A 15,391-nucleotide genomic window follows, 5' to 3' on the forward strand; every position below is an offset into this window, starting at 1 on the left:
ATTAGTTTGCTCACTATCGATGTTAGACTCACTGGTCTGTAGTTTGCTGTCTCCATCTTTGAGCCTTTCTTGTGGAGTGGAATGACGTTAGCCGTCCTCCAGTCCAACGGGACGCTGCCTGTACTAAGGGATAACCCCCCCTTCACCCCTCATATTTTCTTATCATCCTCCTAGGAAATTTTAATCTTCCCTTCATAGATGTCTCATCTGATTTTTCTATGTTAGCTCAAGACATTGCCTCAACAAGTTGATTTTCCCACTCGTGTTCTGAGTAATACTCTTGTCGTAGTCTTCTCTTAGATGTTCTTCTGCTTTTAATCTGTCCCGTAGTCTGATCACTTTCTAATATCTGTCCAGTTCTCTATTCCTGCTATCCTACAAGGACACTTAATGATTTGGCACAACTAGAAATAAAATCATAACATAAGACAGCCTTACTGGAGAAAACCAATGGTCCTTATAGCCCAGTATTCCGTCTTCATGGTGGCCATTACAGGTCGTAAGCTACTATTTGGCAAAAACCCAAATAGTAGCAGTATTCCTTGCTACCGATTCAGTTGTGTCATTCCCCATGTCTTGTCTCAGTAGCAGACTATAGACTTTTCCTCCAGAAACTTGTCTAAACATTTCAGCTACACTAACCACTCTTACTACATCCTCTAGTACAGTGTTTTTCAACCGCTGTTCCGCGGCACACTAGTGTGCCGCGAGATGTTGCCTGGTGTGCCGTACGGTGCAGACACTGATTAGGCCTCAGGCCGGGTCCCGCACGCGCTCCCATGAGACTCCCCCGGTCCCCGCTACTGTTCAGTTTCGATCTTCTGCTCCGACGCAACCGGAAACAGGAAGTTGCAGCAGAGCAGAAGATTGAACACTGAGCAGCCGCGCGTGCATGTCGCCGAAAAACAAAACCTACAAACTAAGGTGAGGCGAAGGGAGATAGCTGACTAAACAGTAGGATTGATTGGGCAGGCGAGTGGTGGCTGCGGGGACCGTGCGATCGCTCGTGTTCCCGGCTCAAATTGGAAGGAGGGAGTGAAAGGGAAAAGGATTCTGGGCCAAGGGGATGAAGACAGAAAGAAAAACCCACAGCAGGAAAGAAAGGGAAGGACAGGCAGGTGAGCCAGATGCTAGAAGCAAGGGGGGGGGGGGGGAAGAAAGAGGGAAAAAAGCTAGATGGGGTTGAAAAGAAGAGACACGCTGGTATGGAAGAGGAAGATAGGGGAAATCTGGACACAGGAAGGTAACAGAAAGAGGGGAAATTATGTGCATGGGGCATAGGGACAGAGACATAAAGGGGACATGCCATGGGGATGGTATATGGACACAGGGGGGGGGGCAATGACAGATACATAGGGGAGATATTAGAAATGGAGAAAATAGGAGCACAGAAGCGAGATGGTTTGTGGGGATGGGACAGGGACCGAGCTCACAGGCTCCAGTGGCTTGCACAAATTACATTGTAACGTGCCATGAAAATAAGAGGGAAGAAGGTAGATAGATAATTCTGGAGGCCACATTACCATAAAGACGTGCTCAGAGTCGAGTCGGTTCAGCGGATGGCCACTAGGACGATCTCGGGGCTCAAGGGTCTCTCGTACGAAGAGAGACTGCACAAACTGCAGCTCTACACTCTTGAGGAACGTAGGGAGAGGGGGGACATGATTGAGACATTTAAGTACATCACAGGACGTGTCGAGGTGGAAGATGACATTTTCTTTCCCAAAGGACCCTCGGCCACAAGAGGACATCCGCTCAAACTCAGAGGAGGGAAATTTAATGGCGACACCAGGAAGTACTTCTTCACGGAAAGAGTGATAGATCGCTGGAACAAGCTTCCGGTGCAAGTGGTTGAGGCCACCAGCGTACCTGACTTTAAGAATAAATGGGACACCTACGTAGGATCACTACGAAGATCAAGTTAAAGAATTGGGTCATTAGCACACAGACTAAATTGGGTGGGTCAGTAGAGTGGGCAGACTTGATGGGCTGTAGCCCTTTTCTGCCGTCATCTTTCTATGTTTCTATGTTTCTATGATAAGCCACGTGAGAGGAGCTGAAGGGTAGTAGAAAGGAACAGATGGTAAAGGAGGGAGGGAAGGGTGGTGGTGGAAAGGAATAGGACAGACATTGAAGGAGGGTGGAGAGTAACAGACCCCGAAGGGAAATGTGGAAGACAGAGTGGGAAGAAGACAGATGCCAGACTATGGGGGAGCGGAGGGAAGAAGATGGGTGCTAGACCAATTGGGGGGGGGGGGTGAAGGGAGAGGCACAGTAACAGCAAATGGAAGACGTAGAGAGAAGACACACAGTGGATGGAAGGAATTGAATGAGAAGATGTGGAAAGCAGAAACCAGACAACAAAGGTAGAAAAAAAATTATATTTATTTATTTATTTATTTTTTGCTTTAGGATAAAATAGTATATTAGTTGTGTTGATAAAAATTTATAAACAAAGCCCTGCCAGCTGAACATCTCTTTCTCTAGTTCAGCAGCAGGAACTTTGATTTATAAGAAAGGAATAAGCTAAATATTACAGTACTAAGGCTTATATGGATGCAGCGGGGACGGTGACGGGGCGGTGAATGGGCGGTGAAAGGGATGGCGGTGACAGGGCGGTGAAGGGAACGGCTGTTGACGAAGAGCTACGTGTGTGTCTTTCTTCGATTCCAGCCAGAGTATCAGCTTTGTGTTCAGCCAAACAGGCCCAGGTTTCGCACTGAATAAAGTATTTTATAATTTTTCACTATTCTGTTTACTTAATATTTCATAATAAAGTAATTATAAAATACTTTCTTTGTGTTTATTTGATTCCTATTCAAGAGAATTACTTTATATATAGTCAATATAGGCACAGAGTTAAATTTTTTAACATTTTCTAATGGTGGTGTGCCTCGTGATTTTTTTCATGAAACAAGTGTGCCTTTGCCCAAAAAAGGTTGAAAAACACTGCTCTAGTAATATATTCCAAAGCTTAACTATTCTCTGAGTGAAAAAATATTTCTTCCTATTTTTAAAAGTATTTCCCTGTAACTTCGAGTGTCCCATAGTCTTTGAAATTTTTGATGGAGTTAAAAATAGATCCACTCGTATCTGTTCTACACCACTCATGATTTTGTAGATTTCAATCATATCTTCCCTCAGCCATCTCTCTTTTCCAAGCTGAAGAGCCATAACCTCTTTAGTCTTTCTTCATACAGAGGAGTTCATCCCCTTTTATCATCTTGGTCGCTGTTCTTTGAACCTTTTATAGTTCTGCTATATCTTTTTTTGAGATAAGGCGACCAGAATTGAATGCAATACTCAAGGCGAGGTTGCACCATAGACTAATGCAGAGACATTATAACATTCCTAATCATTGTTGCCATCCCTTTGCTAATAATTCCTAGCATCTTGTTTGCTTTTTTTGGCCGCCGCCACACATTAGGCGGAAGGTTTCAGTGTATTGTCTACAGCAAGGGTGTCAAAGTCCCTCCTCGAGGGCCGCAGTCGAGTCGGGTTTTCAGGATTTCCCCAATGAATATGCATGAGATCTATTTGCTTGCACTGCTTTCATTGTATGCTAATAGATCTCATGCATATTCATTGGCGAAATTCTGAAAATCCGACTAGATTGCAGCCCTCGAGGAGGGACTTTGACACCCCTGGTCTATAGTGACACCCAGATCTTTTCCTTGGATGCTGATCCCCAAGATAGACCTTGCATCTGGTAACTCTGATTTGGGTTATTCTTATCTAAAATTTGGATGCATGATCTTCCTATTTCTTAAGGTCTGTCTGCAATTTTTCAGTCTGCATGAGTTTTGACAACTTTAAACAGTTTAGTGTCATCTGCCACACTAATCACCTCACTTGTCATTCCATTTCCCAGATAATTTATAAATAATTTAAATAGCGCCGGTTTCAGTGTATCACTCTGCACTTCTTTGCATTAAATTTATTTGCCACACATTAGACCATTTTTCCAACTTCTACAGATCTTTTTTCATGTTTTCAACTCCCTCTAGGATGTCCACCCTGTTACATATCTTGGTATCACCTGCAAAAAGACAAACCTTACCTTCCTACCCTTCAGCAATATTGTTCACAAATATATTGAACAGAATTGGCCTCAACACCTATCCTTGTGGCATTCTATTACTCACCCTTTCTCCAAGCAAATTCCATTAACCACCATCCTCTGGCTTTTGTCTGTCAACCAGTTTCTAATCCAGTTCACCACTTTCGGTCCTAAATTCTGCCTGTCAAGTTTATTCAAGAACCTCTATGCGGAACCATGTCGAAGGCTTTGCTGAGATCTTAAGTAAATTGCATCTAGCACACAGCCTCAATCCAATTCTTTGGTCATCCAGCCAAAGAATTCAATCGGATTTGTTTGACACGATTTACCTTTAGTAATGCCATGTTGCATTGGATCTTGTAACCCGTTGGATTGTAGGAAATTCACTATCCTACTATCCTTTCCTTCAGCAATATTTCCATTATTTTCCCAACAACCAAAGTGAGGCTTACTGGCCTGTAGTTTCCCGCTTCATTCTTGCAACTGCTTCTTTGAAGAGAAATCATATCTGCACTTTTCCAGTCATGTGGAGCCTCTCCCGTCTCTAAGGAGTTATTGAACAAATCTTTTAGAGGACCCACCAGAACCTCTCTGAGCTCCCTCAGTATCCTGGGATGAATGCCGTCTGGTCCCAGTTTTTCAAGTTGTTCATAAACACTAAAGAATAACATAGTGACTGTTACCTGCGGCTGGCCGCGGGTAACCCGCAGGAATGGGATGAAAAAAAGATTGGTAGCTGCGGGTACGGGGACAAGGCCATTCACTGCCCCGTGGAGCGGTGAATGGCTTTGTCCCTGCACTAAAGTATCTGCCGTGTGATACCTTCCTTCACACCCGTCCCGGTCAGCCTTCCTCGCTATGGCGCGGTCCAGCAGCCCCCTCCCTTCTCTCTCCCGATCGCTGTGATCCGGGCATCTCTTCCCCTCATTGGGCTATCTCCCTACCTTCCTGTCACTTTCACGGGTGCTTTTCAGAATCGAGTTTTTCTCTACGAGCAGCCCGGATGCCACAGCCTTCTCACAAGTCACACGCAACTGCCTCAAAACTTCTCTGATGCGAGCCACCCAGGTGGAAACAGAAAGTTACGTCAGAGGAGACACTTCAGGGCAGTCACGGGTGACTTCTGAGAAGGCTGTAGCATCCGGGCCACTCGGAGAGAGAACCTCGATTCTGAAAAGTGCCTGTGAAGGTGATGGGAGATGGTCCGACGAGGGGAATAGTTTGAAGGGAGTGGTGCGGGAGGGGAGAGAGGAGCAGACTCCGCAAGGAAATGGGAAGGAGGGAGAAGGGAGCAGGCGCTGCATGAAAGTAGAGAGGATAGAGAGAGAGTGGAACAGATGCTGGAAGGAAGTGGAGAGGAGAGAGAGGGAAGACGCTGAAAGGAAGTGGAGAGAGAGGGAGGAGCAGAAGCTGGATGGAAGCAGGGAGGGGAACAGATGCTGAAGAGAGGAACAGATGGCAAAAGGAAATGGAGAGAGGAGAGAGGGGAGCAGACACTGCATGAAAGTGGGGAGGAGAGAGAGAGGGAACAGATACTGCATGGAAGTGGGGAGGAGAGAGGGGGGAGCAGACACTGCATGGAAGTGGGGAGGAGAGAAAGGGGGAGCAGACGCGTGGAAGTGGGGATGGGAGAGGGAAACAGACTACTTCAAAAAATTACGAGCCATGGGATTAAGGGTGAAATACACATGTGGATCAAAAACTGGTTGGCGGATAGAAAACAGAGAATGGGAGTAAATGGAAAATACTCGGACTGGAAAAGCGTCACCAGTGGAGTGCCGCAGGGTTTGGTGCTCGGGCCTATGCTCTTCAACATATTTATAAACGACCTGGAAATTGGAACGACAAGCGAGATGATTAAATTTGCATACGATACGAAGTTATTCAGAGTAGTTAAGATGCAGGAGGATTGCGAGGACCTGCAACAGGACATAAATACGCTTGAGAAATACGCTGCGACATGGCAAATGAAGTTTAACGTGGACAAGTGTAAGGTGATGCATGTTGGTAACAAAAATCTTGTACACGAATACATGATGTCTGGTGCAGTACTCGGAGAGACCCCCCCCAGGAAAGAGACTTGGGAGTACTGGTCGTCAAGTCAATGAAGCCGTCCACGCAATGTGCGGCGGTGGCGAAAAGGGCGAACAGAATGCTTGGAATGATTAAGAAGGGAATCACAAACAGATCAGAGAAGGTTATCATGCCGCTGTACCGGGCCATGGTGCGACCCCACCTGGAATACTGCGTCCAACACTGGTCGCCGTACATTAAGAAGGACACAGTACTACTCGAAAGGGTCCAGAGAAGAGCAACTAAGATGGTTAAAGGGCTGGAGGAGTTGTTGTACAGCGAGAGATAGAGAAACTGGGCCTCTTCCTTGAAAAGAGGAGACAGAGGGGACATGATTGAAACGTTCAAGATAATGAAGGGAATAGACTTAGTAGATAAAGACAGGTTGTTCACCCTCTCCGAGATAGGGAGAACGAGAGGGCACTCTCTAAAGTTAAAAGGGGATAGATTCCATACAGACGTAAGGAAGTTCTTCTTCACCTAGAGAGTGGTGGAAAACTGGAACGCTCTTCCGGAGGATGTCTTAGGGGAAAAACACCCTTCAGGGATTCAAGACAAAGTTAGACGAGTTCATGCTGAACTGGAACGTATGCAGGTAGGGCTGGTTTCAGTTAAGACACTGGTCTTTGACTTAGGGACCACCATGGGAGTGGATTGCTGGGCACGATGGACCACTGGTCTGACCCAGCAGTAGCAATTCTTATGTTCTTATGTATGAGAAGATGGGGAAAGCAGAAACCAGACAACAAAGATAGAAAAAAAAAAAAATTCTTTTTATTTCCTTTTTTTTAGGATAAAGTAGTATATTATTTGTGTTGATAAAAATTCTCTAGTTCAGCAGCCAGAACTTTGATTTATAAGGAAGGAATAAGCTAAATATTGCAGTACTGAGTAGTGCTGCCCGATTCACGATGCAAATCAGTTCACTGATTCATTTCTGGTGAATCGATTCAAAACAAAAAAAAAACAGTTCCCGTTTCGGCTGACCCTCTCCCCTCGCCCCCTAAAGCAGGAGCGGCAGCACTGCTCTTGCTGTCTGGCTGCTGCCGCACCTGCTTTAGAGGGCAAAGGGGGAAGGTCAGTAGGGAAGTGCTGCTGTCCGGCTTCCCCCCTGGCGTTCGTTCCCCCCCACCTGGCGTTCGGCTTCCCCCATGGCCTCCCCGCACCGTTTACCATTGAGGAGCAGCCTGCAGACAATATCACGGTGCTAGTGATCTTTGCTGTGCTTCTGAGCTGTTTCCTCCGCCACCATCCTTCCTCTGATGTCAGAGGAGGGGCGGGACCGCGGCAGAAGAAACAGCTCCGAAGCAGTGCAAAGATCGTTAGCACCGAGATCTTGTCTGCAGGCTGCTCTTCAACGGTAAACGGTGCGAGGAGGCCAAGGGGAAAGCCGGACACCAGTGAGAGGCCAGGGGGAACACGCAGGCCTTCCGGGGGGGGGAGGGGTGTGAGCAGTCCTTCAGGGTTGGGGGGTGGGACAGGCCTTCAGGGGGACAGGCAGGAAAGCCTTCAGGGGTGAGATGCAGGTCTTCAGGGGGGATGCAGGCCTTTACATTACATTACATTACATTACATTACATTAGTGATTTCTATTCCGCCTGTGCCTTGCGGTTCTAGGCGGATTACAAATTATAAGAGATCTGGACATTACCGAGAGAATTGCAAAACAAATATTATTCAGAGAAATTACATAACAGATTATCTAGAGATATTACTTAATAGATTATCTAGGGAAATTGCATAACCGTGATTCATGTACTTTACATGGTGTGTTAGAGGATTCAATTATAAGAATTACATTCAATTATAGGAATTACATTCAATTATGAGAATTATATTTAAGAGAATCAAGTGATAACAGGATGTAGTGGAGAATATCAGTATATGCGGGTTGCAGACGAGAAGTTACCTAACAGTGACGTAAGATGTTTGTTGGATAGTGAGGTAAATGCTTATTTAGGAGTCTGAGTATTTTTGGAGGGAAAGGTTCTAGGAGTTGACTAATGTGATATTCAGGAGAGGGAGAGCTTGTGCGAAAGGGGAGGAGACTAGTTAGTAAGGACATGTTTTTTGAATAGAAATGTTTTGATTTCTTTTCGAAACATTTTAATGTCTGTTGTGTTGATCATTAGTTTGGTGATGGTGGGGTCAATTTTCGCTGCCTGTGTCGCTAGAAGGCTGTCGTATAGTTTCTTACTTCGGGTACCATTATGAGGGGGGAAGGTGAATTGGTTTTGAGTTCTCCTCGATCTGGATGAGTGGTAGCGGTATAGGCGGTTGTTTAGGTAACAGGGGGCTGTTCCGTGGGTTACTTTAAATAGAAGACAATAGAACTTGAATTGAGTTCTAGCTTTTATCGGAAGCCAGTGAGAGTCTACATAGGCGGGGGTGATGTGGTCATATTTGTTGAGACAGTAGATGAGTCTGATGGCTGTGTTCTGAATGGTCTGTAGTTGTTTTATCATGTAGTTTGGGCATGGTAGGTAGAGGCTGTTGCAGTAATCCAAAGTACTGAGTGTGAGGGATTGTACAATGATCTTGTAGTGTTCATTGGTAAGGAATTTTCTTATTTTTCTTAGGTTTCGCATGGTGAAGAATGCCTTCTGTATGATTTTGTGTATCTGTGTCTGCATAGTGCAGCGTCTGTCTAATTGTATTCCTAGTATCTTGAGAGTGCTTTGTATAGGATATTTGATTGCGTTGACTTCCAGTTCTGTTAGTGATGGTTTTTGTTCCTTCTCTAGTAGTAGGAATTTGGTTTTCTCCGCATTCAGTTTCAGCTTATGGTTCGTCATCCATTTTTCTACGGTTTCCAATGTTGTTTTCAGGCGTCCCTTGGAGATGGGGTCTTGGATGTCAAATGGGAGAATGATGGTTATGTCATCTGCGTAACTGAAGGAAGTTATATTTAGGGCGTCTAGGGCAGTGCCTAAGGAAGCTATGAAGAGGTTGAATAGTATGGGCGATAGTGGGGATCCTTGTGGTACTCCGCAGGGGTTTGTCCAGGGTTTGGATAAAAAGTCTTTTGACTTAACTCTATATGACCTTGTTTGAAGGAATCCTTGGAACCAGTTGTGAACTTTACCAGTTATACCTATGGCATCTAGTATCTGGAGAAGTATTGGATGATCTACTAAGTCGAATGCTGCTGAAAGGTCGAGTTGGATGATTAGTAACTTGTTTCCTTTGCTGAGGTGCTGTCTGGCTATATCTAGTAAAGATACCAGTAATGTTTCTGTGCTGTGATTAGCTCTGAAACCAGATTGATTTGGATGCAGAATGTAGTGGTCTTCTAGGTAGTTGGATAGATGTTGTGCTACTAGACCCTCTATGAGTTTGATGTATAGTGGGATAGAAGCGATTGGTCTGTAGTTTGTTGGGTTGTCTATTGGGCCTTTGGGGTCTTTTAGTATGGGAGTGATTATGATTTTGCCAAGTTCCGGAGGGAACTGACCTTCCTTGAGAGTGGTTTGCAACCATAGCGTGAGACAAGCTATGAATTTGGTGGATGCTGAAGCTAGTAGGTAAGGAGGACAGTTGTTCAAATCACAGGAGGATTTGTTGTATTTTTTGTACAGCCGGTCCAGGTCTGACCATTGTGTCGTTGGGAAGTTGGTCCAGGTCCTATCTGCTGAGATTGCTTCGTCATTTGTGGGTTTTATTTGTATCTCTTCTATGATATTTTGAGAATTGTTGAATGTGGCTCTGATTGTGATGATTTTATTTTTGAAGTGTTCTGATAGCTGTGAAGCTGTTGGAGTCTGGGTTCCTTGGGTGGCGAGGAAGGGTTTGGTATCCGTGAGGTTTTTTACAATGCTGAAAAGTTTTTTGGTGTCTGTTTTTTCAGTGCCAATGAGTTTGGAGTAGTAGTCTTTTCATTTTTCCTTCAGTTTGATTTTGTTTAGGGGGGGACAGGCCTTCAAGGGAGGGATGCAGGCCTTCAGGGGGGACAGGCAGGCATTCAGGGGTGGGATGCAGACCTTTAAGGGGGAGACAAGCCTTCAAGGGGGAAACAGGCCTTCAGGTGGACAGGCAGGCCTTTAGGGGGGAGGTGCAGGCCTTCATGGGGGGACAGATCTTCAGGGGAGGGGGGCCTTGGTGTAGAAGTACACGGAAGGAGGGAGGGGAGGGGGGGTTCAAAGTGACGTGCATATGCCGGACTTTGGTGGGGAAGAAATAATGGGTCTGAAAATAGAGGAGAGGGAGAGAGATGATGGACAATGGGATTTAGGGAGGGAAGGAACAGAAAGGGAGAGAAGTTGAGACACAAGGGATGGTGTGGAGTGGGGGATAAAGATACTGGATAGTAGGGTAGTTGAGAAAAGAAAGGAAGAGATGGTGGACCCTGGGGTGGTGGGAAGGAGGGAGAGATGCTGGATGAAAGGGTAGTTGAGAAAAGGTGGATCTGTGGATGGAGACGAAAAAAAGGAAAGATGCCAGAGCTCCGGGGGAGGGAAGGGAATCAAAAGGGGAGGACAGAGATGGCAGATGGATGGTTAGCATGGAGAAAGAAGAAAGAAGGAGACCCTGGCAAGCAAGTTATCCGAGGACAACAAGATTTGGGGCCCAACCTCCCCGTGCCCGGCTGTCATCGCGCTCACGAATCCTGCCACTCAAAACATTTTTTTTTAAACCCTTTCACTGGCTTGTGGATTCAGCAGCTGCACCGCTCTCTCTTTCCGTAGCTTTAGTGAGCCAATTCCCTACTGCGGCCTCGGAGCCTCTGCTAGGCCGTCCCGCCTCTGATGATGCAACTTCCTTCTTCCTCAGAGGCAGGACGGCCTAGCAGAGGCTCTGAGGCCCCAGTAGGGAATTGGCTTGCTAAAGCTACGGAAGGAGAGAGCGGTGCAGCTGCTAATACAGACTAGTGTTACAGGGAGGGTTTGAAAAAGCACCTGCTTTTTTTTTCTTTTGTACTTTCTTTACCGGAGTCAAACACAACTTCAGGCTGTGCCGAGTCAGGCTGAATCCACAAGCCAGTGAGAGGGTTTAAAAAAAAAAAAAATGTTTTGAGTGGCAGGATTCGTGAGCACGATGACAGCCGGGCACGGGGAGGTTGGGCCCCGAATCGGAGAGGCTGATTTTTTAAAAAATACACATCGATTCGAATCGATTCACCCAAAGTGAATCGGTAAATCGATTTGAATCAGAAATCGGGCAGCACTACTGCTAAGGGAAAAGTCTGGGAAGGTCCAGGGCTGAGCCAGAGCAGGTGGAAAGCTGGCTACTGGACTGTTTTTGAAAGTTTGTTTTGGCAGTTGTATTTTTTCTGTTTGACTAAAGTACCCAGGAGACTAGTGAGAATCGGGGAGAATTCACCCGTCATCTTAGTGAGGGAACGTTGGCAGCATTTTAACTAGTGCTAGATAAAGAAGTGAATTTACTGTTTCTCCCTACTGCAGCTCCCTTGAGCTGAAGGTTAGCTGCTTGGTGATTTTTGGTGCAGCTGAGGAAAAAAATGCCATAAGGAAACAAGTTTGGAACTTTTGAAGCACTACAGTTTTCTGCTGTTTGGACTTTTGTGGGAGATTTATTTGTTGTTTTCCTTCTGGGAAGGGGCTGATAGTGAAAGACCCACTGCTAAGAGAGGGAAACTTCAAAGACTTGGAGTATGTAGTCTGAAGGCTCTTCTAGGCCAGAGTCCTGGGCCAGTATTGAAAAGCCATTCTGAACACATTGTGTGGAAAAAATTTTTTTTTTTTTTTTCCTTGGGCCTATGTTTTTCTTGAACTAGAGTATGGAATAAATAACTCTCTTTCTGTTACTTACCCTTGCATACTGTGCGATTTGTATAAAGCAATTTTGAAAAAATTAACTTGAGCAGGTTCTTCCTCCATCTTAGGGAAGCATGCCGGGCCTATAGAAAGTGAGGCGTGTGCTTGGTCCCTGCCATTGACCAAGGGTAGGCCACGCTACAACATTTTTTTCATGTACTTTTTCATAGTTTTTGCTTAAGCGTCTAATAAGAAGTCCTCTAAAATAGAACAATTATTGCACTGCTGTGAACTTCAAAGAGGTATGGGCAATATACAAATAAAAATTGTATTGTATAGTGTGGCTTAACGTTTTTTTTAACTTCTTTTTGGTTCTGTGTAGAGTAACTGTGGGCAGAAGATTAAGATTCGCCGTGTATTGATGAACTGCCCCGAGATAGTGACCATAGGTTTAGTCTGGGATTCCGATAACTCTGATCTGATGGACAATATTGTACGGATTCTGGAAACACAGCTTTTTCTTCCAGGGGTAAGTGGGCCAGTTTTGCACATCACTGAAGACCAGCAGTCTTACAGATTTTCTAATTCCATAATGAGTAAAATGGTGTGGTAGTTTTAAAGGTTGTATATAGAAATAAAACAAAAAAAAGGAAATAAGACGATACCTTTATTTATTGAACCAACAAATGCATTTTTTGATCAGCTTAGTCTAATAAAAAAAGTATCACCTTATCTCCTTTGGTTTTATTTCTATGTACTACCTAATTCCATAGGAGTCTCTATAAATGAAACTGTAAAAATTAACTTTTGCCTAGTGTTTTGTTTTGGGATATTAGTCAATTCAAGAAAACCTGAATTTGATTCTCACTCATCATTTCCAGTTCATTTAAAAATGATAAAAAGCATCAGTTCCAATTCAGATCCTTGTGGCACTCCACCTTTCTCTATTGAAAGAACTGACCACTTAACCCTATTTTGTTTTCTGTCATCTGTTTTCTTTTCTTTTTTTAATTTTAACAAATTTTTTTTTTATATTTAAAATTTTTTATTAAATTTTGAAACAAATAAACAGCTCAGAACACATCATAGAACAAGTCAGAACTGAGTACAACACTACCCATTCATCATACCCCGGTAAAGGCAAAATGATAAAGAATACCAATGAACCCCAGAGCCAGCCGATAGAAAGACACATCCAGCCATACCCCCGAATACCGGGGGTTTTCACACTCAGATGGCTCCCTCCATCCGCCATATACATCAATAGCTCCTGCCACCCCCCAAGTTCTGCTGCTCCCCCAGACAACAATATAACTTAGAGAATGACACGGTGACAAAATTCATCATCGTTCCCGTCCCTGCGGATAACCGCGGGAAACCATCTTCATGTCATTCTTTAAGGAGAGAGGAAAGAATCAGAGTATGAATGGCCACAACCACTGACCCACAAGCTTGGCTTTGAAGAATGCTGGTGTAGAAGGACTGAGGTTGAAATAGACACTAGAAAATGACATGGGATTATTTCCCGTGGTTATCCGCGGGGACGGGAACGGTGATGAATTTTGTCACCATGTCATTCTCTAATATAACTACCCATCCCCCACCCCCCAAAATGCAGAAAACAAGTCATAGAACTCAAATTCCCCCCTCACCCCTTACCATTAAAGATTCAATTTCCGGGACAGAATATTCCAGATATGCAATGAGGACATATAATAACCTCTGCGCTTGGCCACATACAATTCCATTTTCCCCATCATAGATAATTTCACTCTCCAGTCATTCACAGTAGGCACCAGTGTCTGTTTCCAATGAGCTGCAATAAGACATTTGACTGCTGCCAGACCCAACCGCAGTAATTTGATCTGCCATTTGGTCACACAGATGTTAGTCAACCCCAATAAACAACTTTGAGGGGTAAGAGGGACAGCTACCCCCAACATGTGAGACAAAGTTTGAATCACTTGAGTCCAAAAGGGGTCCAAATCCACACACTCCCACTAGATATGGAGAAATGACTCTATTGCCCTATGGCAGTGCCAACATTGATCAGAGGATTGGGGATACATCTTGTGAAGTTTCTCAGGAGTATAATACCACCGGCTCAATACCTTGTAAGCATTTTCCTGAATCAAAGCACATACCTGTCCCACCTCCTCACAAATAGTATCCCACTCTTTGGTGGTAAAGGTACAGTGCAAATCCCTTTCCCAAGGTCTAAGAAAAATGCACTGTGGCACCACACGACCCTTCAAATATCGGTATACAACTGATATGGGCCGGGGTACTTTCTGCAATGTCCCCCAAAGTTTTTCTAAATGTTCACCCTCTATGGAAGATGTCTTGTCCCAGCCCCTAGTGATCATGAAATGTCGAACTTGAAGATAGGCCAGACAGTCCCCATCCCTCACCGCAAAAGAGCATTGTAGAACCTCAAAGGAGACCAATCACCCTCCCTGCAAGAAATCGCAAAATGTATTTAAACCCAAGGAACCCCATCTTTCAAAGACCGGGTTAGTTTTGCCCACTAAAAATTGAGGTTCATCCCGTAAACCCGCCAACATGGAGACCAGTAACCCCTGATTACATTACATTAGGGACTTCTATTCCGCCTATACCTTGTTACACTCTTGTCGCAGGCTACCCCATACCCTAAGCAGGTGCAATATATAAGCAGTGTTCTCCCCAGAAATTTTTTCTAGCCGGGTGGCACGAAAAAATAGCCGGGTGGGACGGGGAAATATGTTGGTGCAAATTTGATGCTATGCAAATTAACCCTCCCTGCTTACAGTAAAGGAGTAGGAGTGGGGAAGAGGGTTGGCCCACGACCTGGAACGCTATGAAATTTACCCCTCCCTGCTCACGGTGAAGGAGTAGGGTAGGGGTGTCCAACCTTTTGGCTTCCCTGGGCCACATCAGACAAAAAAATTTTCTGGGACCGCACAAACACCAACACTAACACTAGCTGATGAGTAGAAAAAAGGCTGAGCAGGTCCCAAATTTGCAGTCACTAATATAGAAGATATACGCCATCTCCGAGCTCTGCGCTTGCGGAGATGGCGCGGTATACAAACCTAAGATTTAGTTTAGTTTTAGTTTACGTATCTAATAATAAACCTTCATTAAAGGGACACTGTGGAGAAGAACCCAAAAAAGCAGTAATTCTTACCCTGACTGAGTGATCCTCCACGTACACCGCTGACAGTGGGAGCAGCCACAGGCTTCCGCATCCCCACTCTGATGAGTAGGGATGTGCGTTCCTGGTTCTCCCATTCACTTCTATTACAGCTATGGTGAGCCTCTTCAGAGGTGAGCCTCATCAGAGCGGGGATGCTGAATCAGCTGTCAGCAGCGCACATGGAGGATCGTTTAATCAGGGTAAATATTACTGCTTTTTTGGGCCTCCTCCCTGCCCCCCCCCTTTGGTTTTCATGTATGCATGAAAGCAGGGTCAGCTTGAGGATATTGCCTTTGGCTGCAAAGCTTGGAGATTTTGAGTTGCCAGACTGGAGGAAGATATCTTCAGTTGGCAGGGCTTGGGAAT

General features: G+C 45.0%; 1 protein-coding gene across 3 annotated transcripts in view; it reads left to right on the top strand.

Moving 5' to 3' along the window:
• The window catches only part of USP53 (ubiquitin specific peptidase 53), a 262,672-nt gene that overhangs the window by 85,107 nt on the left and 162,174 nt on the right, over positions 1–15,391 (top strand). For 2 of the 3 annotated variants that reach the window (XM_033938073.1, XM_033938084.1), the window contains exon 7: positions 12,230–12,376. The exons of the other annotated variant lie outside the window; for it this stretch is intronic. In XM_033938073.1, the coding sequence (XP_033793964.1) occupies positions 12,230–12,376 (147 nt within the window). The remainder of the gene's footprint in view (positions 1–12,229; positions 12,377–15,391) is intronic. 3 annotated transcript variants of the gene reach the window in all.

This window comes from Geotrypetes seraphini, chromosome 1, assembly GCF_902459505.1.
Source record: "Geotrypetes seraphini chromosome 1, aGeoSer1.1, whole genome shotgun sequence".
NCBI classification, from domain to species: domain Eukaryota; kingdom Metazoa; phylum Chordata; class Amphibia; order Gymnophiona; family Dermophiidae; genus Geotrypetes; species Geotrypetes seraphini.